Raw genomic sequence first — 26427 nt, forward strand, 5'->3', positions numbered from 1 at the left:
CATTCCTAAACTGCTGGTAGGGCTGTGTAAGTCCTTGGCTTGAGGAACGTACACTATGGGGAAGGATTTATGTCTCTCAGGTCTCTCCCCTGGCCATCCAATGTGTTCCTTAGTTATAATATACTTTATAGCTTGTTTTACCCAGGCACATTTTTTATTCGGCAGAATGATCAAGAAGAGGGAGGTAGTTTTCTGAGGCAGGACATCTGCCAGAGAGGGGCAGTGACTGAGCATCTGCTGAGATTGGCAGGGGCTATGCCAGGGCAGCAAAGGCTTTGTGAGTATGTGTATTATTGCATAAGGTACCTTCAATTAATCGATCCATGAGCATTTTTGGAACTCCTGCCATGTACCTAGCAGTGTACTAGGTAATGTAAAAAATACCCCAGAAGTTCTGTGTTGCTTAGCGAGAGAAGTCTCACACATGAGATAAAAAGGAGTCAACACAGACAGGATGCTCTGACAGGGGCTGACTTGTATGATTCATATTCTCAAGAGCTACGAGGACTTATGAGTGCTTTCTCACTGAGCACTTACCTGCACATGACATAGGCGTGGGTCATGGCTCCCATGAAGTCCAGGCTCTTCAGTGGCCCACAAGGCCCTTTCTGATTTGGCTTCTCTAACAGGTTCTCTTCAGTTTTTTTCCTGTATCATCCAGTCTTAAACCTATACTCCAGCCGAAACCACACACAATACATATTATTCCCTAAATATGGAAGCTCTGTCCAGCTTCCACAACTTTACTTATGTTCTTTCCTCTTTCCTAAATGTTCTCTCTCTCATCTGTGTGCGCGGGCTAACTTTAGCTCATCTCTCTGGACAAGATCAGAATTTGTTGACCGTTCTCTGACTCCCTTCTCTCTTGTCCCTTTGGTAAGTGACATGACTCTTGAGTTCCCAAGTCTTCCTGTGATAGCCCTTATGATGAAACACAGGTTCTGGTCTTCCTGAGATCTCCACCACTGGACTGTGAACTTCTCCAGGGCAGAGATTGAGCTTTGTTCACTTTCTATACATTGTATAGTGTCTGGCAGTAATAAGTGCTCAATAAATATTTTTTGATACTTAATTTTTCAGCATTTAATTCTTCTTAGGAACCTGTAAGAACTTCTTTGTGGCATTCAAAACTCTGTAGACTCAAAAACTAGTAAACACAGGAGACTATTATCTTTACATATATATGAAAACGATAATGAGGATTTGCTTTTCCCTTACTAATTAACATCCCTACCCTCACACAGTATGATAATACATAATTCTGGTGAGGTTGCCATGAAAATGGCATTCATTGGTGATAGCAGTGTAAATTGGTACAGCACTTTAAAAAAGCAATTAGGCAGTATATTTCAAGAGCTGTAAAAATGTTCATACATTTGACACAGTGATTCCACTTCTGGGAATGCGTCCTAAGGAAATAATCTGATATAGAGAATAAAGTTTCCCTCGGATGCTATTATTTGTAATAGTGATGAATTGGAAAAAAGCCTAAATGACCACTTAAACTTAAGACCAGTATCTAAGCAACCCCCTGAAAGGAAGGGTTTGCCTGAGCCATACAAAGCCCTATCCTCATACCTGCCATATATAGACTAGTCCAAGAAAAGATGGTTTTGAACTTGAGTCTGTACTTTGGAATCTGATACCCAGCCCTTCAAGAAGAATCCCGTTGATACTCACTTGTTCACTGTGTGACTTTGGGCAACTGACTTTGCCTCTCTGCACTAGGCTTAACTCATCTGTAAAATATGTGTGACTTAGAACCCCTCAGGATTGTTGTGCATGGATTTGGTAGCCTTAACTCATGAAGGGGTTTGTAAACCACATTAAGGAAGTTGGATTTGATTCTTGGTGGTGGGAAGCCGCCGAAGGGTCTCAAACAGGAGGTGGCAGGATACACTTGCTCAGTCACTCAAGAGGCTTAGTAATGTTTGTGGAGTTATTGTTACCAGAGGGACCAAGACAGAATGGCTATGACTCTGATGTCATTCTCAGTGGTCCCCTTTGGGCCAAACATATTGCACTATGGGGTGATGTTTAGAGCTTTAAAGTATGTTTAAATCAGAAACCTGGAGAGAGGTCAGCTTTCTTCCCTTCTGTCTGAATGTGGGAAATTAAATATATATATATACACATATATATGCCAATGTGTATGCTCTCTGCAGGATCAAGGCTTTGTGGGGCTGTGAGAGGTGGCATTTGGTGTTTTCAAGGAGAAAGATTGTTGTAATGAGGAAAATATTGATTCCACATGAAAGGATTTTAATCAACTGCCCTTATACCTGAGGGACACAGTGCTTGGCTGTAGTGCTAAGTTGTGCACCATTTACGCCCTGGTTCCAGGTGCTTGGCTTCCTCGCAGGTGCCTCTATCTAGGTAGACCTACAGCAGCTGTCCGTCCTGGGGAATATTCCTGTCCACATTTCTGTAGCACATCCCAGTAACAGTACACTCCCATACATTATCTCCTTTGACCCTCAGTAGCCTACACTGCAAAGGATTTTTATGTCCATTTCACAGATAGGGAGCCTGGAACCTCAGAGAAGTGAAGTGACTTCCTAAGTTCACACAGCTAGTAGAAGTGAGATTTAGGACCCAGGGCTCCATAGGCAAGTAGGAATCCAAAGCTAATAGTACCTTATTACTATTTTAACTCATGGTAAGGCCTGCCATGGAAGGTTTAGGGCTCCCTTTCCGTGTCCTCACAGTCCCTTACTTCCTCTAATATAGTCTGGGAAATGGGAACACACACACTACCATGGCACAGCCTTCTTTAGCCTTATTCAAGATAGAGTACCCACAGAATGTGGAGGTTCCATCAGACACAGAACACTGGGCAAGAAGGAGTGTCTTGGTATATCAGCCCCTGGGACCCTGTTCCCCAAAAACGGAGTCTAACGTGCCTTCCTCAAGGCACAAAGAGGCCTTTCTGGGAACCTTCACTTAAGGGATTCGTCTTGCCCACTTCTCAAGTTTTATTATCTGGGGGCTGCTTTACTCTAGATACTCATTTATTTATCCAACATTTAATGAGTGCCTACTCCTGTGATTCATTTTATGTTCAAGGCAAATTTCTAAATACTAGAAGTTTGGTGACACTTGAAGAGACTTTATTGCATCCACAGTGATAGTATTCTTTCCTGGACTATAATTCAGCTCTGTTGAACTCACAACCTTCTCTTTCATACTCACAAGAAAAAGTTCTTGCAGATTCCAACAGTAATAATAGTAGCTGCAGTAGCTAATATTTGCATATTTTCTAATATGCCAGACATTGTTCTAAACACTTACATGAATTAAATTATTTTATTCTCCAGCAACCCTAGAGATGTGTACTGCTATCCCCATTTTACATATGAGACAATTGAAACATAGAGAACTTAAGATAAGGTCATATCACACAGCTAGTTCAGTGGCAGAATGAAGGCATTCTGGCTTTAGAGGTTATTCTCTTGACTATATTATATGGTCTCTCATATGGAAGTAAACGTTCAGGCTTTGGCTACTGCTTGATGACAGGCCCCTGTTAATAGCAGCAGATTGTACCCTTCTCTATACCATGTCATATGACCCACTCAGCTCGGGTTGTGTTGAAAGGTAGCACCACATAAGCTCAATTAGAACAAAAAAGTTTTGCACACTGATGTATTTGGCCTTGCACCTGGAAGATTCAAATTCAAGATCGACTATTGTGTCTTGGCACACTGGTTAAGAGCTACTCATCTGCCCTAGCCAGTCACATTCTTGGGCGTACAGTGGCATTCAGGAATGAGTCTGATGTCCATCTTGCTCTCAAGAAACTCCCTAGAAGACTGCTATGTAAACAGAAATGATACAAAACTGAAAATGAGAAATACCAAAAAGGAAAGTTCTAACATGCTTCCCCTTCCTGGCTGGTTTCCTCACATCTTCTAGTATGAAGAGAGTGGGTCCAGGAGTAACAAGCCTCTTCAGGAATATACCTTCCTCTCAGATCCCCAGGTCCCAGGAAGGTTCAGTCCCTGTTAAGCCTAAATCATCACCCCTTGCAGGATATAGCATGACCCAGAGCAGATAACCAAGATAAATCACCTCCTGAAGTCTGTGGCGGCAAATCCTTGAACTTATCTTGACCTGTTTACCCTCTTTTTTCTTGAGGGAAGTGAAAAGGAAAAAGATCATGTTAGGTTTTGTAAATTAGTCTAACATCAAAGATTAAAATCAGGCTAAAGGACTTGAAAGAAATGAAATAAACTATTCTTTTTTGCTTTGGTTTTTATAAAGTTTAATGGAATGGGTTGAATAGCTTAGAGTTATGCTACTCAAAGTGTAGCCCATTTGATGATGCCAGTTCACAAAATGTTGCTAGTCTGTGATAAGTATGTAAATTCACAGTAAGTGCTTAGAAACTTTTAGAGTAATTTGACATTTTGCTATATTTTACAAATGTGTTTGTCCATAATGGATTATAAGTTTAAAAAGAAAAACAAAACAAAAAACTTGTCCTGCAACACAAATAGTTTTAAGTACTGGCTTATTTAGTGTGACGAAGTGAAAAAGAGCTTCAGTCTTGCCTGTAAAATGAGATTACTATCTCAAATTATTTTTGGAATTACTTGATGATAAATGTTTTGGAATACTTAATATGGGCCTGCCACTGTGCATTGTACATGTATTATTTAATCTTCACTACAACTCTGGAGTAAGTTTTGTTATCTCCATTTTTCTGAGACTTGGATAGGTTAAGGGACTTGCCAGAAGTTGAGCCTGTAGTCAAGTGTGTAGGTAGAATTTGAATGGGAGCTGGAATCCTTAACTGTTATGTCATATTTCGTATAAAGAGCTGGGCATACTAGAGAGCTCCCTGCTACTCCACTTTCTCTACTAGAGGTCTGGAGACCTGCTTTCTCATTCCATCTCTGACCCTAACTTATTTTGTGATCTTGGGCAAGTCACTTCTTTAGACCTTAATTATCACATCTACCCTCAGTGGTAGGGATTATGCTTTATTCATCTTTGTTTCTGCAGCATTTAGATGGACAGGTCTTGGCATATAATGGGTACTGAGTACTGATGTAACTGATTACATTAGATGATCTCTAAGGGTCCTTTCAGTCTCTACTTTGTCTGAGCGTCCTGTATACTTTATCCTCTATCCTCCCTCCCTCCTGAGCATCATATTTCCACCTATTCCACCTGGAAGCATGATCTTATTTCTTCATGTCTTTTTGTTTTAGGCAGTCTTGATCCTGGGTACTTGGAGACAGCCCACATGGGGCCCGTGGTTTTACTCATTTGTGAAATGTGTCTAGGCTAAGCCTACCAGGGATAACTTAAGTAGGGGGTGGAAGGCACTGGCTCAGAAACATGCTCTTACTCCATTCTTACCTAATGGGGCCTGGGCCTAGGGCAGCTCTGCTGGCAGCCCTGCCAGGCCTGAGTAATGGCTGCAGCCTGGAGCAGGATTTTCCATGAGCTCCTTCAGAGTCTCCAGTAATTGGAACATGGCACCTTCTGACTGGTAATGGATGGCAGAACAAGAGGGACATTTGTCACTGCCCGACTTCCCTGCGGGAAAGAGGCTCATAAGTCACAGCTGACAAACCCTTTGATGACTTTTAAACTTCATTTACAGAAAAGAATAGCTATAATCAACTAACAGCAAGTAGTGACTAATCTTGCCACATTATCACTATGAGGGAGCCAGCCCCTTAAGGCATAGGAAAGGGGAGGGGGCCATCCCCCAACTCACAGCAAGTACTTATTGGCTCTTGGAGGTGAGAGTATGCCATCAGCAAGGCCACATAAGTTTATGCCCAAGGAATCAAAGTGTAAAAACTGACCTCCTGGAAGACATGCCCATAGCACAAAGTCACTCTGGACCACAGTTAAGAGCACCAGCTCTGGTCTCATACAGACTTGTCCCAGCTCTGCCATTTCCTGGCTTGTATAGGACTAAGCTCCAACCCTTAGTTTCCTCATACGTGAAAGGGGCACAGTACATGCCATCACCTACCTAATAGTAGAAAACTTAGCGCAGTTCCTGCCACGTAAGTAAATGTTAGTAATGAGTATTACAGTTAACCCTGGAAGGGCCCTTTGTGGTCACGTGCTCTAAAAGTACTGGCTTATTTAGTGTGACGAAGTGAAAAAGAGCTTCAGTCTTGCCTGTAAAATGAGATTACTATCTCAAATTATTTTTGGAATTACTTGATGATAAATGTTTTGGAATACTTAATATGGGCCTGCCACTGTGCATTGTACATGTATTATTTAATCTTCACTACAACTCTGGAGTAAGTTTTGTTATCTCCATTTTTCTGAGACTTGGATAGGTTAAGGGACTTGCCAGAAGTTGAGCCTGTAGTCAAGTGTGTAGGTAGAATTTGAATGGGAGCTGGAATCCTTAACTGTTATGTCATATTTCGTATAAAGAGCTGGGCATACTAGAGAGCTCCCTGCTACTCCACTTTCTCTACTAGAGGTCTGGAGACCTGCTTTCTCATTCCATCTCTGACCCTAACTTATTTTGTGATCTTGGGCAAGTCACTTCTTTAGACCTTAATTATCACATCTACCCTCAGTGGTAGGGATTATGCTTTATTCATCTTTGTTTCTGCAGCATTTAGATGGACAGGTCTTGGCATATAATGGGTACTGAGTACTGATGTAACTGATTACATTAGATGATCTCTAAGGGTCCTTTCAGTCTCTACTTTGTCTGAGCGTCCTGTATACTTTATCCTCTATCCTCCCTCCCTCCTGAGCATCATATTTCCACCTATTCCACCTGGAAGCATGATCTTATTTCTTCATGTCTTTTTGTTTTAGGCAGTCTTGATCCTGGGTACTTGGAGACAGCCCACATGGGGCCCGTGGTTTTACTCATTTGTGAAATGTGTCTAGGCTAAGCCTACCAGGGATAACTTAAGTAGGGGGTGGAAGGCACTGGCTCAGAAACATGCTCTTACTCCATTCTTACCTAATGGGGCCTGGGCCTAGGGCAGCTCTGCTGGCAGCCCTGCCAGGCCTGAGTAATGGCTGCAGCCTGGAGCAGGATTTTCCATGAGCTCCTTCAGAGTCTCCAGTAATTGGAACATGGCACCTTCTGACTGGTAATGGATGGCAGAACAAGAGGGACATTTGTCACTGCCCGACTTCCCTGCGGGAAAGAGGCTCATAAGTCACAGCTGACAAACCCTTTGATGACTTTTAAACTTCATTTACAGAAAAGAATAGCTATAATCAACTAACAGCAAGTAGTGACTAATCTTGCCACATTATCACTATGAGGGAGCCGGCCCCTTAAGGCATAGGAAAGGGGAGGGGGCCATCCCCCAACTCACAGCAAGTACTTATTGGCTCTTGGAGGTGAGAGTATGCCATCAGCAAGGCCACATAAGTTTATGCCCAAGGAATCAAAGTGTAAAAACTGACCTCCTGGAAGACATGCCCATAGCACAAAGTCACTCTGGACCACAGTTAAGAGCACCAGCTCTGGTCTCATACAGACTTGTCCCAGCTCTGCCATTTCCTGGCTTGTATAGGACTAAGCTCCAACCCTTAGTTTCCTCATACGTGAAAGGGGCACAGTACATGCCATCACCTACCTAATAGTAGAAAACTTAGCGCAGTTCCTGCCACGTAAGTAAATGTTAGTAATGAGTATTACAGTTAACCCTGGAAGGGCCCTTTGTGGTCACGTGCTCTAAAACCCAAGGTCATTTGACACATCAGCAAAGCCAGGACCTGTTGTGGGGGTGGTGGGGTGGTCAGTGAGAGAAATCTAGTGAAGTAGGAAGAACACAGGCTTTAGAACCAGATAAGCTTGAGCTCCTTTTATCCTAATTGTGCTCCTTAATGTAACTGTGGGCAAATCTCTGAGCCTCAGTTTCTTCATCTGTAGACTGAAGATGATACTACTTATTTGTCATTCGGTTGTGATCAGGATTATGTGAGATTATGCCTGTAAAGTTTCCAGCACAATGCCTGGCATAAAGTTGCCCTATATTAAGTTGCACATTCCTTTTTTGTTTTCCCTCAAGACAAAAATTAGTATGCAGCTGTCAAGGGAAGAGGCGACAGCACTGAAGAAATGCTCCTATTTCAATCAACTTTTATTTACAGCCCTACCCTGCATATACTTGCAAGAGGAAGGTCAGACAAGGGAGAGCAAAGAGGAGAAAGGGGCATATTTTGTACATTGTTCCTTTAGTTCCTCCTGCCCTGACAGTTCATCTTATTAAACATGCTTTTTGAAAAGCCTTCTGAGAAGCCTTTGAGATGCTTCTATCCCTTCTCTGGTATCCCAGGTTGTTTTGCTTTGGGCTATTTTGGGGGCAGTGTACTCCATTCCAGGGTACATGTGCTTTGTGGTCATGTTGAATGTCCCTTGCTGGATGGGAAGTTCTTGAGATCAGGTACCAGACCAATTGCTGAATGAATGAATGATTCATTTGTTAATTAACACCTGGCCGACAGTTGGCCCAATGAGTATTTGGATATCTATAATTATGATTGAATTGGTAGGTAGGTACTTGACTTCTTTGGCAAAAATAAAGAGACCGATAATCATTCGTAGGTCCCTAACTCTAACTCAGTATTGGGGTTTGTAGGCCCAAAGTTGTACCCATTCCTTGTTGCCTTTCCTCCCCATATCTTTAAGAGCCACTTGTCACAGATGCTAAGCCTCAGCCTAAGGCAACGATAGAGTTAGGGCGCAAAGTGCAGGGAACGTCTGTTATATAACCAGACCATAGTGGGGAGGAGTGAGTGAGGCCCTAGCTCTGCCTCTGTTTCCATTGTGTGTTCTCCCCTCTGGGCCTACCAGATGCTAATACCAATGTTAAAGTATAGTACTAGAGACCTCATGATATAGCTGAGGGTTGAGTCTCTGGTATAGCAAGGCCTGGAACTCCTCTCAGTATTCTTTCCTCTCCCAGTCCCATACATGACTGATTTGACAGACATGGGGAAGAGGGCACCTTTATGAAGTTTCTAGATTTGGCTCCATTTACTAGGACAAGGGAGAGAGCATGCATAGGCTCCATACCCCTGACTTCCTTATTCTCAGGTAAAGTGTGGAACATTGGGAGACGATGGGTAAAGAAAATTAGGGCTGGAATATGGAGGATCTAGAGCATGGGTCCCCCACCCCCGGGCCATGGACCGGTACCAGTCCATGGCATGTTAGGAACCAGGATACACAGCAAAAGGGGAGCAGCGGGTGAGTGAATGAAGCTTCATCTGTATTCGCAGCCACTCCCCAGCACTAGCATCACCGCCTCAGCTCCACCTCAGATCATCAGGCATTAGATTCTCAGAGGAGCACCGGTCCCTTGTGCCAAAAAGGTTGGGGACTGCTGAAGAGTGCCAGGCTAGATTAATCTGTTTTCAAAGGGCATAGGGCATTTGAGTTTCTTATATAAACACCTACTAGTCATAACTATTTATACTTTACACACATTATCTCTAATCCTTACCCTAATCTTGGGGGGTTGGTATAATTCCCATTTTGCACTTGAGGCATCCGAGCCCTGGTGAGGTTACAGGACATGTCCAAAGTTATATCCTACAGGTCAGGGGTCCCCAGCGCTCAGGCCATGGACTGGTACCAGTCAGTCTGTGTTGTGTTACAAACCGGGCTTCACAGCAGGAGGTGAGCGGCAGGTGAACAAGCAAAGCTTCATCTGTATTTGCAGCCACTCCCCAGCACTAGCATCACTGCCTCAGCTCCATCTCAGTTCATCAGGCATTAGATTCTCATAGGAGCACTGGTCCCTGGTTACAAAAAGTTTGAGGACCGCTGCTATAAGTGGTAGGGCTGGAATTGGAACTAATTCCTATCCATAGCCTGTGCTATTTATGCCATTTCATGTGCATTTTTCCTTCGTTGTTAGGAAACAGGTTCCTGGAGAGAGGACTTTCTTGAAAAGCAAGTAGAGGACAAGGCCATGAGCACTGTTTCCAGCATCTCCACAGTGCCAGCACAGAGGAGAATACTCTAGTAATGTTTGTTGAATGAGTGAAGAGAATAGGAGTTGGGTAATAATAGAAATAGGTATAATCCCCTGTTCTTTTATAGCATGTTACAGATGCAACAGAACACTTTCACATTGATTAGCCTTTTTGATTTTTATATCACGAAAAAGATTATTTCTGTTTTCAGAATAAGTATGATAAGGTTCAGGAAAATTACATGACTTGTTGCAGGTTACATGATAACGGCAGAGCAAGGGCCAAGCTTCCTGGACCTGGAGCTTGTACTCCTTATACTCCCACCCACATCAGGAGCCCTCAGTGTTCGGAATGCTGGGAGCTGGGGTTTCTCAAGGGAGTGGGAATGGTCAGGAACTAAAGAGCACTCCTTGGGACATTAGTCCTTCTGGCCAGTAATGATCATTTGGGCAATGCTAATGAGCTGGGGCCTGGAGAGTTTAATGAGATTAATAGATGTTCTGTCATCCTTGGCTGCCTGGTAACCAGGAGCTGCTGGACCAAAGACCTGGGCACTGATCAGTCTGGAATTGCTTGTCTTTCTTCGGAAATAGCTTCCTCATCAGATAGCTATTTTCATTTAAACTACCTAAAGGGTTACCTAAGTGCAGAGGTGTGGCCAGAGGCTGGTGTCATCACCATCCTCAGGCTAGAAAATGAGGTCAGAGGTATCCAGCAGGACTGACCCAGACAGAGGCTCTAACATGGGTGGTGGGGACATCAGGACCAAGAGAAGCAGCTCCTCTTTTGAAATGAGCATTTCAAGAAGAGATCAGTTCTGGGGAGGATTTACAGATCTGGGGGAGTGGGCATCTGATTGCTGAGTGCCTCAGGTCAGGCTATGAATACGACTTGATCCTGATAGGATGGGGAAGGCATGAGGGATGACATAGCAGAGTCAGAGGCTTAGGACAGTTCTTGAGACATGTAGAGTGTTGAACAAGAAGCCTGGATTCAAGCCCCTTAGTTACTTTTATCACTAGCTGGGTTACTTTAAGTATGTCACGCATCTTTGCTGATCCTCAGCTTTTCCATCTATAAAATAGAACTAACAATGTCAGGACCAAGGATATAAATTGGCTTTGTTCATTAAAATCCTGTGCAAGTGTGAGGCTTTGTAGTAGAAAAGGGGAAAGAATTAGGACCAAGGGTTAGGTACAACTGGCTCAGGGTAATACATTCTCTCCATGGGAATCAGTACCCAAGGCATCTCTCTATATGTAGGTTTTTGGAGTCAAACAAACCTGGGTTCTGGTTCTGGCTTTGCTCTTTTAATCAGTTACTTTGACTCTGTGTCCCTATCTAAAATACCTCCTCACAGGGCTGTTGTGAAGATTAAATAAGATGGGGTATGTAAAGTATCTGACTCATTGCTGGCACTCAGTAACTAGAGGCTCTTCTTACCAGGATGGTCCTCTGGAGGTCTCCTTTACCTAAAATTCCTCATATTCAGGCACCACATGTTCAAGCTTGGCTCTTGTCCAAAAAAGCTTCCTTCCATCTGAAAAGTTTCAAATGGGAAAAATGATTTGTTTTTGCCAAATTTCTCTATTCTTATTAGCCTGGAGAAGTGAGCCCACTTGCTTTTCAATGCCTTTATCCCTTGTGGGTTTTAATTAGCTTAAGGGCCTAGCTTTTATGCAGCAGTTGTTTCTCCAGCAGGTAAAGATGAAGACACTTGGGAGCCAGTCTCTGATTTTCTCAAACAGCATATCTAGGTTGCCCCATTCTGGTTCCTCATCACCTGGGGGCTTGTCTCTTAACCAGCCCAAAAGGACCCTGACTTAGAGTCAGAGGGACATGTGGGGTTCTTGGCCCTGCTGCTCACTGGCTCTGGCATCCTGGCCAAGTCCATTCTCCTCTCTTTCTCAGAGTGGGGTCATATAAGCTCCATGCTCACTAAAGTCCCTGCTAATCTGACCTTGCAGAAGTTTCTGAGAACAAGTCTGGTTCTCTTTTCCCTTCCCTTCCCCATCACCACCACCAAGAACAATCCCTCTACCTGCTTCCTATAGCACATTGCTAAGCATGAGGCCTCTGGGGGCTGCAAACACCTTGCTCTCAATTACACAGCTAATCTTCAAGGCAGAGCTTACTTAGCCCAGGGAGGGAAATAGCTTATCAAGTAAAGAAGCTCCATCCCTCCCTTTGAGGAGCTTCATGGACATGATGTAGACATGCAAGCTTTTCCATATCCCTATAAATACTAATCCCCTTGGGTTTAGGGAGCACAACAGCAGCACAGCCTGCCTCTAAGGAGTGTACAGGCCTTCAAAGCAGATTAGAGGCTGTTTAGATGAGGAAGTTCAGGAGTTAAGTGCCTGGAGCATACTTCATGTGGACATTTCTCCTCACCTTTGTAGATTCCTCACCTACAGTGGCCACATACATATACTTCTCAGGTCTCTTTTTCTACAGATCAGAAAACTGACCTTTGTGTGACAAGGCTTTTGGCTGCCTCTCCTAAGTATCATTCAGAATGTGTTCTAGTCTGATGTTGACCCTCATCTAGAGTTGGCCCATAAGTAGCAGTGTTAGTAGAACAGAGGTTTCAACTAGTCCGAGTAATTATTAGGTCTTGTAAAGCGCTTTGCAGTTTGTAAAGTCTTTTATGTACAGGGTCCAAAGCCAAAGGTGTGCTCACCAGCCAGGGACAGTCCTGATCCTGCCGTAGTGCCATAGTACCAAGCACAGGGGCTCAGCAGATGCTTCCTGCTCAGTGGTGTTAGAGGCTCCTGGAAGAGGTCTGAAGGAACCCAGCAACCGTCATGTCTCTCTACCAGATCAGTGGCAAAGCCAGTAATTGTCCACAGATCTCTGAACTGTAATCTCCCCTCTCCTCTTTCTGTCTCAGTCCACACCCCAGGCCTGGTTCCCTTTGGCCAAAGCAGGTGGCATCTCTCTGGGCCAAAACATCATGGCTTTGAGCTGAACCAGCCAGGAGAAAGAGAGTTATCTGATGCCCACAGAGGAGCCCCACAAACTTCTTGTATACCCATGGGTAGACAAGGAATTAACCTTTGAGTGGCAGGTAGGAGAGGGATTATCAGAGAGGAACGTAAGGGATGGGGAGCCCAAAGAAACCCACAAATACTGAGCATTTCCTGCTGCAAATGGACAGTGTATTAGGTCTTTTCATGGGTAATCTCTTTTGTGTCTCTCACTGCTTAAGAAATGTTGATGATTGGATGCAAAGGCAAACCGAGTAGCAAAAAGTCTGTCCTTTCTAGGCCATTTCCAAAGCTGGCACCAGCCCTCTTCATCAGTAGCAGTGTCCTCTTTGCCACCTTTTTTTACTTTGGATGATGCACACTTGACCTCACATCTGTGGAGTCTACTGCAACCCTACCCTAGGATCAGGTTCTTCCCCAGAATCATGCTCAGGTCCAGCCTACTTTCCTTTGCAGACAGTGCCATCTACTGGTCAGAATATGTCAGCTTCCAGGCTGGGAGAATTGTAGAGAAGAGTCTTAATGCTAGTGGGACAAAAGACAGATTTCCCAGCTTATACTTAGCTCTTCTCTTTTTCACTAAAAGGAAGCTTCCTCTGCACCCAAAATATTAGGTAAATAGGTATATATGGTTAGCTGAGGCTGATGAGAGTTTTATACATGTTGCTTGGGGTCTTTAGCACCTTATAGCTACAGAGTGGGGGTATTGAGATAGTGTTTCAAAAGGGAGTTGCACCAATCCATGCCAATGAGCAGAAGACTGGGCTAGGAGGTATAAGTGGTAGGCTTTTCCTACTGAAGTTGAACCACCTTTTCCCTTTCCCTCTGGATCCTGTGCCCAAATGTAACCTATCCAGGGAGAGGGGTAGGAGAGGTTTATACCGCCCTTTGGGGTAAAAGACATTACCAGAGTGTAGAGAACAAAGAGTAGGCACAATATCATCTCTAAGCAAAGAGAACAAAATTTGAGTACAAAAATAAGTAACTAAAAAATTTATTTAAAAGTAATTCTCAAATAAATATGCTGACTTACTGTAGTATTTATTTATTTACTTCACTGTAATATTTAAATTGGCTTTAGCTCTGGGAAGGAGAGTGGTAAAATTGAGTGAAATGAGCTTTAGGGACTAGCTGACCTGGGTTTGAATGCCTATCACTGGTAAATTAATGAACTTATTGAAGTCTTTTTCTAGTAAAATATGAACGATAATAATACTCACGAGGTCTTGGGATTATTCACCATTGCCTGCCACCCTTAGTGTTCAGTGAAGCTTATTTTTAAAATGGCAGATACCAATAAAAATAGCCATAACTAAGTTCACGCCCAGCTCAGACTGAGCAACTTTCATAATATGGTATTATTTTAGCACAAACGTTACTTGTAATTATCATGTGATGTTTTTGCCATGGTTCTACATTGAAAAAAAAGAAGAGCTTTGGAAGGTCTTCATATTTAGATGCTGCATGGAGTAACATTTGAGATGAGCATTAAAGATAGAGTCAGTTTAAAATAATTGGAGCCAGGCAGACAAGTGTTCAAATCCCAGCTTTGCCATGCCATCCACTAGCATTGCGACCTCTGAATGTGCATTCTCTCTCTTGTAAAATCTCCTAGGTCTGCTTGTAATGTCAATACCAAATGAGAGAACATGTGTAAAGTACCTGGCATGAGCTCAGCAGCCAGTGAGATGAGAAAAAGCAATCCAGGTTAGCTAGGATGTGGGCCATGGGCAGCCCTTGAGCCCAACCTGGAGACCCAGCCCTCACAGTGGCTTTCTCTCTTCAGGTGGCCACCATGTCCTTGAAGATCCAGACAAGCAATGTAACCAACAAGAATGATCCCAAGTCCATCAATTCTCGGGTCTTCATCGGAAACCTCAACACAGCTGTAGTGAAGAAATCAGATGTGGAGACTATCTTCTCCAAGTATGGCCGTGTGGCCGGCTGTTCTGTGCACAAGGGCTATGCTTTTGTTCAGTATGCCAACGAGCGCCATGCCCGGGCAGCTGTGCTGGGAGAGAATGGGCGAGTGCTGGCCGGGCAGACCCTGGGTAAGCATATTTCCACAGCCCTACTCTTGGTACTCTCCTGAGCAGGTGCTGTCCTTCACTTTCCAGCTCCCCTCTTATTCCCTTTTCTCTTTTCCCCATTGCTACCTACTACCCCTGTCTGAGATGTTTTAACTTAATTTATAACTTAAATATAATAAGTAGTTGTAAGTCATTGCTTGTGCGGGAGAATTTTAGAAGCTTCTGGAAAACACTTCTTTCCTGTGTCTGCTTTCACAGAAATGATAAGCCTTATGGTTCCAGTTAAAATGCAGATTCCCCAGAGAAAGGAAACAAAGTGGACTAGCACAGCCTATTACATTGGGCTACAGATAGCTTAGGTTAGAACCCTTTCTGAGAGCCAGGAGGAGGGGATGGGAGTACAAGGTGAAGCAAGCAGGTGCCCTTGGTCTTGGTGTTACATACATGTGACGTGGTCATGCTGGCGGTTTGCCTTGGAGCGTGTACAATGTTTGTGTATGTACATATACTTCTGTGTATATGTGTATGTTTGAGAAGGGATATCTATATGTACGTTCCTGAGTATGTGGTATGTGGATATAACTGAACTTGTGGAGAATGTGTACATATACCTTAGTGTGTATATATTTTGGTATGTGTCATAATATATTTGAGTGTATAAGTAGATATGCATATATTCCTTTACCAAATATTTGTTGAGATCCTGTCATGTGCTAAGCACTGCTCCAAGGCATAAAGATGTTTGGTAGAATGTTTGCATGAATGTGCATTGGCTTATTTGCATATAGACAGTTATGTATATAATGTTGGAACCAAGTCTGAGTGTTCTTGAGAGTATATGTATTATGCTAACAAGTGTGAGAGTGTATTGTCTGTGTTTATATGAGTGTGCTTAAGAATGCATGTATATGTGACGTGGTGTGCATGGTGTATGAGTGAGTGATATGTTTATTAGCATGCATGCATGTGTTTGAATGTATATGAAGTGTAAGCAGGCATATCCATGTGATGTGTGTATATAAATCTAATGTGTGAATACCTCTGTCGTCCATATTAGTGAGTAAAGTCCATGTGTACATCATATAAGCATATAAATAGCTGCACATATGCATGAGGGCGATATTTGTATGGGCACCCTACTGTCCTGCCAGCATCTGACTCTACCTCCTTCCTCCACACAGACATCAACATGGCTGGTGAGCCCAAACCCAACAGACCCAAGGGGCTAAAGAGAGCAGCATCTGCCATTTACAGGTGGGGCACTCTGTCTTCTCTGTCTCTGTCTGGGTAGAATTGGTCCCTCTTTGCACAGAGGGAGTAAACACTGGTGGTGACAGTGTGCTGAGCCTAGAATTTGGGGAGGCGTTTGGAGATGAGGGCCTGTGGAGAGTGGGCTGAGCGGCTGTCCCTAAGCCCTGGCCCTCTCCCCTTTGTTTCCCCAGTGGCTACAGCTTTGACTATGATTACTACCGGGACGACTTCTACGACAGGTGAGCAGGGGAGGGGCGTGCCCAGGCATGAAACAGCCAAGCTGGAAGGGTCCTGAGAGATTGCTGGTGCAGCCCACTCAGTCATCGAACTGGTAACCTAAGCCCAGAGCTATAGACTGACCTCCGTTCAAGGCTGCTTCACAAGTTGGTGGCAGAGCTGGGACTAGGGTTCAGTTCTGCAGGTGCCCAGGCAAGCGCTGCCCCGTACTCCATGCTGTCTCCCACTCTCTGACCTAATCCTGGGGTGGGACTCAAATGGGACTGGACCGAAGGGACACATAAATGTAGCAAGTTGGAATACAAATCAGGGTACAGGACTGGGTGCAGGGAGTTTGAGCCCTCATGGGTCTACTGTTCCATCTCCTTATCTCCCTGAGGTGCCTACCCAACTGGAAGGAACTTCAGAGCTCAGTCTGAATCGCGTGGCCTTGTATTTATAACCAGGAGGCCAGCAGCTCTTTAGAGGTCTGAATTAGTCCCTGGTAGGCCCACCCTCTGACCCCAAGGCTACCCAGACCCCAGCCTTGAGGCTGGCCTCCACTTCATGGCCCCAGCCATTCTTGAGTGGAAATAATGGGCAGGCTGGCCCAAAGTTCTCCCTGCTTCCCTCCCTTCTGCTTGGCCTGCCACAGGCTATCCAAGAAGAATAGAACGTAGAACCTCTCTGATCCTTGGTTTTCTCATTTGTGAATGGTTTCAGGAGAAGGTGCAGTGTAGTCGAAGTGCCCTAGCCTGGGAGTCAGAAGACCTGGGTGCTAATCTCAGCTCTGCCACTGAATGGATTGTGTGACTTTGGGCAATTTCCTTCCCAGTCTGTGAAATGGGCTTGCACCAAATGATCCCTCAGGGCTCCTCCAGCTCTGGGATTCTGTGGTTCAGTGATTCTGACCAAGGCCAGAGCCGCCCCCTCCCCTTGGGAGCAGAAACGCAGTGTCTGGGACTGGATCCATTTCCAGAGACTCTGCATCTTCAGCCATCACCATCACAGGGCAGGGGCTCCCTGAACAAAGGAGTGCCAAGGCATGGGGCATTGAATTAATTTCCCAGTGATGTCATGCTTCCTGGTTGTCATCAGGAAAGCAATCCCAGTGTACCTTGAGGCTGCTGTTCCCTGCAGAAAGGTGGTAGCTGCAGATGTAGTGGGACAGACCCCTACTCAGCCTACTAAGCTTCTGTTTGATCAGAAAGGAAAAGAAGCCCTCCTGGAGCAGGGGCTGGGTGATGGCATTGGGGGCCAGCATACAGAGTGGGAGCCCAGGGGTCTTATAGTTCTCTGGGTCTCCTGCCCTCCATCTCTGAAGTGGAGTAAGAAGGATGGGATGACTGAGGGGATCCAGAATGAGGAAAGAGCCTTGGACTCCAGCCTTGTGCCTCCGAGGTCATAGGCCCCTGAGTTGAGGGTCTCAGTACCCTCGCCTTTCACCAATCATAGCTTCTAACATGTGCATTTTTATTTTATTTATTTATTTATTTATTTTTTTTAGGCGAGGCAACCCTTGGTTGACCTCACAGATTGCAAGGAACTTGTCAGCTTACAATCCTTATTTTTTATTGTTTACGTCTACAGTATCTGGTCTTCCTAGGTGGTCTCCCATCCAAGTACTAACCAGGCCCGACCCGGCTTAATTTCCGAGATCAGACGGGATCGGGCTTGTTCAGGGTGGTATGGCTGTAGACACGTGTGCATTTTTAATCGAGTTCTCCCATGCTCTATCCTCCTAGCAGTCTTGGTGGAAAAGGTAGGGCACAGAATTTGGGATACCCATCCTCATTAGGCAGATGGGAAAACTGAGGGCACAGAATTTGGGATACCCATCCTCATTAGGCAGATGGGAAAAGCAGGCTTAGGGATTGGTCCTCCATTCCCACACCTCTCTGTTCTCAGCTAGGAATTTATGCTGCTTTAGGGAGATTTGCAAATTCTGACCAAAGGTTGGGGTAGTAGTTGACTGAGCAGAAGTAAGGTCAGGTAGTAGAGCAAGCCTGGGTGTCAGGGTGATCCAGGGAAGGCTCCTTTCTGGGGCTGGCCTCAGTTTACTTCTTTGTTGAATGGGACTATAATCATTACCACCTGCCACCTCACCTGGCCGGTAGGAAAGGTAAATGTAGTGAGGATCCCAGCAGCTCTTAGGGTCCGGAAAGGCCCTCCTCTTCATCTCTGGGGCTTTTTGGGAGCAAACAGGTCGATAATGCCTGCCGGGCCTTCACCAGCCATATACATATTGGTCTAGAGTAGCAGTGACCCCTGGTGGCCACAGGCCATGCTGCAGCCTCTGGCCCATTTGCCCTCACAGGCTCTTCGACTATCGGGGCCGCCTGTCACCAGTACCAGTGCCCAGGGCTGTCCCGGTGAAGCGACCCCGGGTCACAGTTCCCTTGGTCCGGCGTGTCAAAACCACCATACCTGTCAAGCTCTTTGCCCGCTCTACAGCCATCACCACCAGCTCAGCCAAGATCAAGTGTGAGTTACTTATCTTCTTCCTAGATAATTTTTTTTTGTCATTAGCAAAGTAATAGAATTACATTTTTTTACATTGGAAAATAGATAAAGGAACAAATCTCCCACAGTTCTGCAGCTCTAATACAACCAAGTGAGTATTTTCATGCATTTCTAAGAGGAAAAGGCTGACATTTGAAGAGGAGGGGCTTGGGTTGGGCATAGAGTTCAGTGCTGTGAAGTGGAGCCCAGTGAGGAGATGGTGTCATCTTTCCTTTAGAAAGGATAGATCCACTAGTCCACATGCACTCTGGTGTGTACACGTTGTGGTCAGGGTCCCAGGAAGTCTGACTGTAAAACACCCACATTTATGCATCTTAAAAGGCAGACACCACCCTATATTACAGGCAAAGACACATGCTTGCTCAGGTGCACAAAAAGGTGCACACCACACACATGCATTCTTAGCCAGCCCCAGTCCCTTTCAGAGTTGAGAGGTTGGGGGAAAGATCCATGTTCAGAAGAGCAGGCTGGTCACTGTAGGAATGGCCTTCAGAAAGTCTCAGGGGAAGCCGTAGGCAGCTCTGGCCTTTTCCCTGGCCAGAAAAAGCCATGGACAAGGATAGTTCCTGCCACTGGCCTCTCTTCCTACTTGACAGAATGGGGCTAGGGCCTTGTGTTAGTATCGAGCTCCCAGGTGACAGCTTTGTACTCCCTCTACTCCAGTAAAGAGCAGTGAGCTGCAGACCATCAAGACAGAGCTGACGCAGATCAAGTCCAACATCGATGCCCTGCTGGGCCGCTTGGAACAGATTGCTGAGGAGCAGAAGGCCAACCCAGGTCAGCTTCCAAGGGTCCTTGCCCAGTTCAAGTGACCAGGGGCCCAAAGCAGAGTGTTGGGAGGACAGTGCACAGGGCAGAGGGCCTGTGGACTCCAGTCCTACCTGGACCCACCATGCTGAGGCCTAGTTTCTGCTAAGGTGTTGCCCTAGGGTAGCTTCCTCGGACTGAATTTTATTCCCCTCTTCCTCACCCCTTTCCCCTCAAGATGGCAAGAAGAAGAGTGACAGTGGCAGTGGCAGTGGCAGCGGCAATAGTGGTGGCAGCAGCCGGCCACCAGCCCCTCAAGAGGACACAGCTTCTGAGGCAGGCACGCCCCAAGGAGAAGCACAGGCTCGAGATGATGGTGATGAGGAGGGGCTGCTGACACACAGCGAGGAAGAGCTGGTGAGGGCATGGCTGGAGGGGCTGGGACCGGGCTTTGCACTCCTAGTTGTAGGAAGGTAGCAGGGGAAAGAGGAACCTCTGAGCTGATTGGTTCCTCCTTCCCAGGAGTTCTGTTCCTGAAGGAACAAGGGGGAATGAACAAGGAGTAGCCTGTTTCAGCCACTGGTCAGAAGTTCCAGTGAGAGCTGGGACAGACCTCTTTAGGGCCCAGAACTCATTTTAGACTCAGTCTCAATTTTCCACATGGGTTGGAGAAGGGAAGAGTCAGTAGCTCAGGGAGCATACATGGTATGCAGAGTTCCAGGGAACAGGATTGGAATTGCCTGGAGAAGCCACAGGGAAGTAGGTGTTCATTCCACTTAACAATTTTTTAAAAGCCATTGTTGCCTGAGCATGTCTCATGAGGGAGCAAGCTCCCTGATTGTTATTGGAATTCTTCACAGTGAGGCTGGGAAGCCATTTGTTAAAGAGCTTGTATTAAGTGGGAAGGTAGACCAGATTCTGAGTCTATAAGATATAGACTTATATATCTTATGTGCTTAATACTCATTTACCTAACAAATACTGAGCACTAGGCCCTGTCGTCCACACTTCATAATTTCAGTTAAACCTTAACAACAGCCTTACACTGTGCAAAGCATTACTCTTCCCACATTTTACCCCATGAGGAAATAGGCTCAGAGGAGTTGAGTAGCTTGCTCAAGGCTTTATAGCTAATAAGAGTCATGCCAGGTTTCTTCACTGGGTCTGGAACTTTCTCCTTTTCGTCACTGTTGGGTTCTGGTATGAGGACAGATGAGCTCATAGCCATGACACTTAAGAGGTCCTCCTCATGCCTAGCTCCTCTCTTCTTTGAACCCAGCCTGATACTTCATCTTACTCTTTTGGGCATAGTAGTCTTCATAAAGCCTATAACAAAGGCTTAGATACCCCAAAGGTTGGGAGCTCACCATGCTCCTGGGCTTTTAGCCTGCTTCAGTCTGAGAAGTCCTTTCTATGCAGAAACATGCTCCTGCCACACCCAGAAGTTCTTCGACTGGTCCCTTCTCTCTCTTAAGGGGCCCTCAGACCACCCTTTCGGAATCTCAAGCCAGCCTTGTTTCGACTTATCTCATAATCATTCCCCTTGACTGGCCCTCCTGCTCTTTGAATGTGGTCTCCAAATATGCTCTGGTCCTCAGGGCAGGATTCAGCTTGCAGTGGGTGATGTGTGGTCTCTTGTTGCCTCCCCCAATCAGGAGCACAGCCAGGACACAGACGTGGAGGATGGGGCCTTGCAGTAAGCAGGTACGGGGGTCCTGGTGGGCAGTGGGTGAAGTGGAGGCCATGCCACGAAGCAGACTTGGCAGGGTAGCACTGTGCCCATCAGTGAAGACTCCTTCATCCCCAGTCGTCTCGCCATGCCAGTGGTGTAGGCTTGGTGGGCTGCGGGAGCATTACCCCTGGATGGACTAGCCAGGCCCACCCAGCCAGGAGTTCCCTCAGCATACTGAGCCATGAGAACTGTCTCCACCCTTGAGGAGCTCTGAGTCTGGTGGAGGAAGACATAGACCATTACTACCTAGTGTCAGCCAGGCTCATGGGCTAGAGAGCCAAGGGGTTAAAGGGGAGTGTAGTTGAAGAGGTGTTATGTAGCTGAGCCTATTCAAGATCGAAGGAGGAGCATCTGAGGGAACACCCTTAGCAGAGGCACAGGGCTTTGGCAGACCTCGGTGTGTGGGGAATGGCCAGAAACCTGTGGCTGCTGTAGTCCTAGCTCTTCATAGTAAGGAGAGGGAGCTGCTCATCATCAAAGAGTGAGATTGAGTCAGGCTTGGGGGCTGAGTCTTGACCCTGTTGGGAGAAAATGCCCTGTGTACCAGGAGCTACCCCATGGATTGTGATTGGGCCAATGTAACAGATGTGAAAACTGTGGCTCTGAAGGGGGCCGGGAGATACCACCTACCTCACAGGATCCCAAGGCGGTATTGATGGAGCTTAGATTTGTTGTTTGTGGCCTCAAAGCCCCCTCTCTGGTCAGTGTTCACCACCCTGCTCTGCCCTCTCTAGAAGGAAGCCAGGCCACTCCAGCTCTGCCTATTTTCTGCCCCGTTCCTTTGGGGCCCATGTTCAGAGTAAGACAGGGAAGGCTTGGGTAGAGGAAGGTCTGAAACAGGTGTCTTTACACATGACACATTCATTCCTGGGGATGCTCTACCAGCAAGAGCTTCCCATACAGTTAAGCTTAGGAAATTCCATGAATGCAGTCTTTCCTCTTGAAGCTTCAGGGAGACCAAGTTTTACCTTGTTAAGCCAGTTTGCAGGTAAAGTACAGGGGCTCAGGTGAGAACATGAAGGCTCAAGGCGGGAGTGGGACTTAGCCAACATTGCAGGGCCAGAAAAATAATGAGGCCAGAGCCAGAGCTCAGGCATATCTGTTTGCAGATAGCAAACACCATTCCGCTCTTCATCCCAACCCATTATCAAGAGCAAAAGAGACTTTTCCTCTCAGTCTTAGTCTCTCCTTTGTCTCTTTCTCAGCCTGACAGGAGCGATGGCCACCAGCAGAAGGGCATGCACTGTACCAGGCCTCAAGCTGGGCACCCACCCCCGGATGCCACCCCAGCGGGTCCCAGAGGAGAGTTGGCAACAGGCACTTCATCCTCCATGCATCCCAGCCAGTGCCACATCCTCTGCAGGTGGAGTTATCAGCCTCCCCTCCCCATGTACCCTCCCTGTTGGCACTGCCCAGGCCAGAGGGCAGAACACAGAGGTTTCCCTATACTCTGCCTCCCCTCCCCAGGACACTCCCAAGTTTGGGGTTTTTCTGTAGGTGTGGAGAGGGGAGGCCATAGGGAGGGGACCCTGACAATAAAGAGATTGGATTACAGCTTGCTCAGAAATGGGATGGTCTGTTTTCTCATGAAGGTACCCTGCCCCACTGCCCAACCAGAAAGATCTTCTATACTCACTTCTGTTCTCTCCTTCACTTTGATCTTCCTGGGACCATTGTCTAGGGTGCCTAATACTTATCCACCTGGGCCTTAATTTCCACAGCTAAAATGGGGATAAGGATGGCCATTAGAGTTGTTGAGGAGGGTCAGATGTGTCAGTGCCCATGAGAGTACCTTGGTGGCTGAAGTGCCAAGTAATTGTGATCTACTTGGTCAGGCAGTAGTTGGTCTAGGACTCAGCTCCTCACTAAATCTGGTGTTTCCCAGTTCTAAAATGATTCTAGAACCCGTTGTTTCTTCCCTTTCTCTGGTTCTTGTTTAGGACACACTTTTTTCAATCAAGCTTTGTCTTTTAACCAGCCTCCAAATCTCCAGCTTCTCCCTGCCCCATTTCCCACCAGCCACCACAGTGTTGTTTCTGAATCGTGTTCCTTTCCTGCATAAAACCCTTTCCTGACTGATTTCTCATTGTCAGGACAAAAATCCCAGCTCCTGAATGTGGGGTACATGATCTTGTGTGCTCTGGCCTCTTCTTTTGCCACTACCTCTCTTTCCTATCCCCCGACACAAACCTCATACCACAGCCATACAAAACAAGTCCTTCACACTTGTAGGCAGCAAGAAATAGAGCCCCACTCCAGTTACCTCATTTAGTAGGAGGTTGGCATCAGGGTACATGTGGCCTGTCTGCACTTGTATTGGGCCACCTGTCTAGACATTTGCTCTGTTCTCTAACTGACCAGGTTCCTTCAGTCTTCCATTTCTGTCCTACCTTCATCCCCGCCCCCCTTTCCCTTTAATCCCAACCACAAATTGACTTATTACCTTACATGCAGGTTCCCAAGCAAGAATCAACTGCCACAGCAGATTTTTTGTCACTCATAGGCTACAAGTACTTTCCCTGGTCCAGTGTACTGAGTGATACAAATATGGCCACTTAGGCTGGTTTCATTCGTATGGAGCTTGGGTAGGCTCCAAGCCTAGCACAATACTCTTGCTCCTATTTTCTCCACCTGAGAAGTATCCACTCATCATTAAGCTGCTGTTGTAGTGTCACCACCTCTGAGAAGTTTCCCCAACCAGCCTGCAGTTCTTCAAGAGTTGTTCATTCTTTCCTCTGGGCAGCCTTCCACAACATAAGGATATTCAGTTCCATCATCAGGAAGGGGTTTGGGGTCTTTCCCTCCATCTGTACATGTTCCTTGAAGTCTTCAGGCATGCTGGAATCCTGACTGAAAATCCTGTTTCAAACCAACAGTTCTACAACATAGCCTCCACCAAACCTCCCCCTGGGCTTTTGGCTATAGCTTTTGGTGGAGGATGGAGGCTATGCTTGGGATGATGCTCAGGCTCCCCTGAGTATGGTGACCTCCAGGGATGTCTTTGTTGTCTCATGTCTCCCTTCCTGGGCAGTCCTCCTGTCTGTCATTGGCAGGCCAGCATTCTAAAGCCTGAGTATAGCTCTGCATTCCCAAACTATGTAAGGGGCCTGACTAGCCAGCCCAAAGGCAACAGAGTTATGGACCCACAGCCAAGCCCAATGCCCCGTCCCTACTTGGCCATTGCCTCTTAGTGTGATTTAAAGCAATATTTCTGCCTCTTCAGAGCTTTAGCTGCCTAGTGGGATCACAGCTCCCATATGTCTGCATGCCAGGGAACCTGGGCAGCAAGGGGAGAGGGTGAAGCCCGAGGCCTTCAAGTCTAAGAGATCCAGACCTGGGGTGAAAAATAGCCCCTTGGAACTGGGCTGGGCTCTGGCCCAGCTTGATCAAAACAAAAGACTTCATCCTAGAGAGATGAGGGTGTCCTGAGGAAGGTACTAGGTCCATAGGAAGTGTCCTATACCCCACTGAAGAGCCCTCAGTTGAATATACCCCTTCAACCTTTGAACCCACAATCTTTCCTTGCTTCCCAGAAGGACAGAGCCCAGCTCTAGCAGACCTGTAGAAGGTGGAGAACAACTACTCTGGACTGGACTTGGGCAAAGGCTAAAGAAGGGGTCTTGGAGCCTGTTGAAGCTCACACTGTAGGCTGGCACTGTGTTCCTGTATCTTCAGAGCCTAGTGCCATTTGCCTTTTGCACTCTAATAACATTTCCAGACTCCGTAAGGCCCTGCTTAGTGGTACTTGACTAAAGCACTTTTCAGAGGTTGGGGGTCAGGTGCAACAATAAAAACTATAGACTTCCATTGTATGGTATGCAAGAGGGCCTTGAGAAGATCAGGGAAGACCCCTTCCAGTGCAGGAAGCATCTACCCTACCCAGAGACTCTGCCTAATCACCCTGGTACCAGAACATACCCTGGACTGTGAGAAAGGAATCTTCATCTTGGCACCCTAGAAAATCCCCTGAACCACTTAAGCCCCTGAGAAAGCTCACAGCTGAACCCTTGAATGGGAGGTTCATATCCACAAAACCTTATGTATATATGCCTGCTCTCCCCATGTCTGTGGCCTGGAAAGTCATCTTCCATTCCGTTGATCAACAGTTTTCATTTTCCTGTCCAACCTCTGAAAACCAAAAGGAGATGGTGAAGAAGTGTGATACCAGATTGTGCCCAGAGGACCAATATTCTCTAGATGTTGTCAAGATCTGAAACCTCATTTGTGATCCTAGCAGCCATCTTGAAGGACTCTCAGCCAGTGAATGGGTTTACTGCATTGTGAGCTCTAAAGCTTTCCTGCTAATAAGGTTTGTGACCCTGGGCAAGTCTTTCCTTTCCAGGTCTCAGTTTCCTCATCTATATGAGGGGTTGGCCTAGATCAGGGATAGAATGGGCTTTATATCAGTTATTAACTGTTGTATAACAACCACCCTGAAATTTAGTACCTTTCATGAACATTCATTAGCTTCCGATTCTGTGGCCTGGCAATTTGGGCTGTGCTGAGCTGGGCAGTTCTACCTGGGCACTCATATGGCTAAACTGAGCTGGCAGATCGGCTGGGGGCTGGTTGGTCCCAGATGAAACCTCACCTGTCAAGTGGTTGGGCAACAGGGGCAACTGGGCCACATGTTCCTAGCATCTAGCAAGCAAGACAGAAGCCCTGATATGCCAGTGCTCTTCAAGCTCCTGCTTTTGTTATGTTTGTAAGTTTCCATTGGCCAAAGCAAGTCACATGGCTAAGCCCAAATTTCACTTTGAAGAGCTTCAAAGTATGGCCATAATTTGTTTTTAATCTATCTCAGGCCTCATTTCACTTGCTATGTCAGAACATTTGGTAGCAGCTGCTAGAGTGCTTTTTAAGGATTTGGAGCAGTTTTTAGACTTAGGAAATAGTGACATGATAATTTGGACTTTATTTTATTGGCAAGGAACTGAAATGTGGATACGTGTCAGGTATTAGCCAACCCTGGCTAGGTCACATTCTGTGCCATAAGGACATT

At 46.1% G+C, this 26427-nt stretch overlaps 1 protein-coding gene and 1 non-coding gene across 5 annotated transcripts in view; one reads left to right on the forward strand and one right to left on the reverse strand.

The window, feature by feature from the left end:
• RALY (RALY heterogeneous nuclear ribonucleoprotein) overlaps window positions 1-22992 on the forward strand; it is a 72911-nt gene extending 49919 nt beyond the window's left edge. For 2 of the 4 annotated variants that reach the window (XM_006921732.3, XM_006921731.3), the window contains 8 exons: window positions 14713-14977; window positions 16138-16210; window positions 16399-16446; window positions 18741-18907; window positions 19610-19723; window positions 19932-20110; window positions 21349-21397; window positions 22631-22992. In XM_006921732.3, the coding sequence (XP_006921794.1) occupies window positions 14722-14977; window positions 16138-16210; window positions 16399-16446; window positions 18741-18907; window positions 19610-19723; window positions 19932-20110; window positions 21349-21393 (882 nt within the window). In that variant the 5' untranslated portion in view covers window positions 14713-14721 and the 3' untranslated portion in view covers window positions 21394-21397; window positions 22631-22992. Of the gene's footprint in view, window positions 1-14554; window positions 14634-14712; window positions 14978-16137; window positions 16211-16398; window positions 16447-18740; window positions 18908-19609; window positions 19724-19931; window positions 20111-21348; window positions 21398-22630 lie in introns of those variants that run through there. The other 2 variants (XM_025039915.1, XM_006921733.3) reach the window with 2 other exon arrangements.
• On the reverse strand, window positions 18005-18123 carry LOC112471294. Its single transcript, XR_003043236.1, has one exon. It is a non-coding gene; the product is annotated as a 5S ribosomal RNA (ribosomal RNA).
• Window positions 22993-26427: the final 3435 nt, after the last annotated feature.

Source organism: Pteropus alecto, unplaced genomic scaffold (genome assembly GCF_000325575.1).
Source record: "Pteropus alecto unplaced genomic scaffold, ASM32557v1 scaffold45, whole genome shotgun sequence".
NCBI lineage: Eukaryota > Metazoa > Chordata > Mammalia > Chiroptera > Pteropodidae > Pteropus > Pteropus alecto.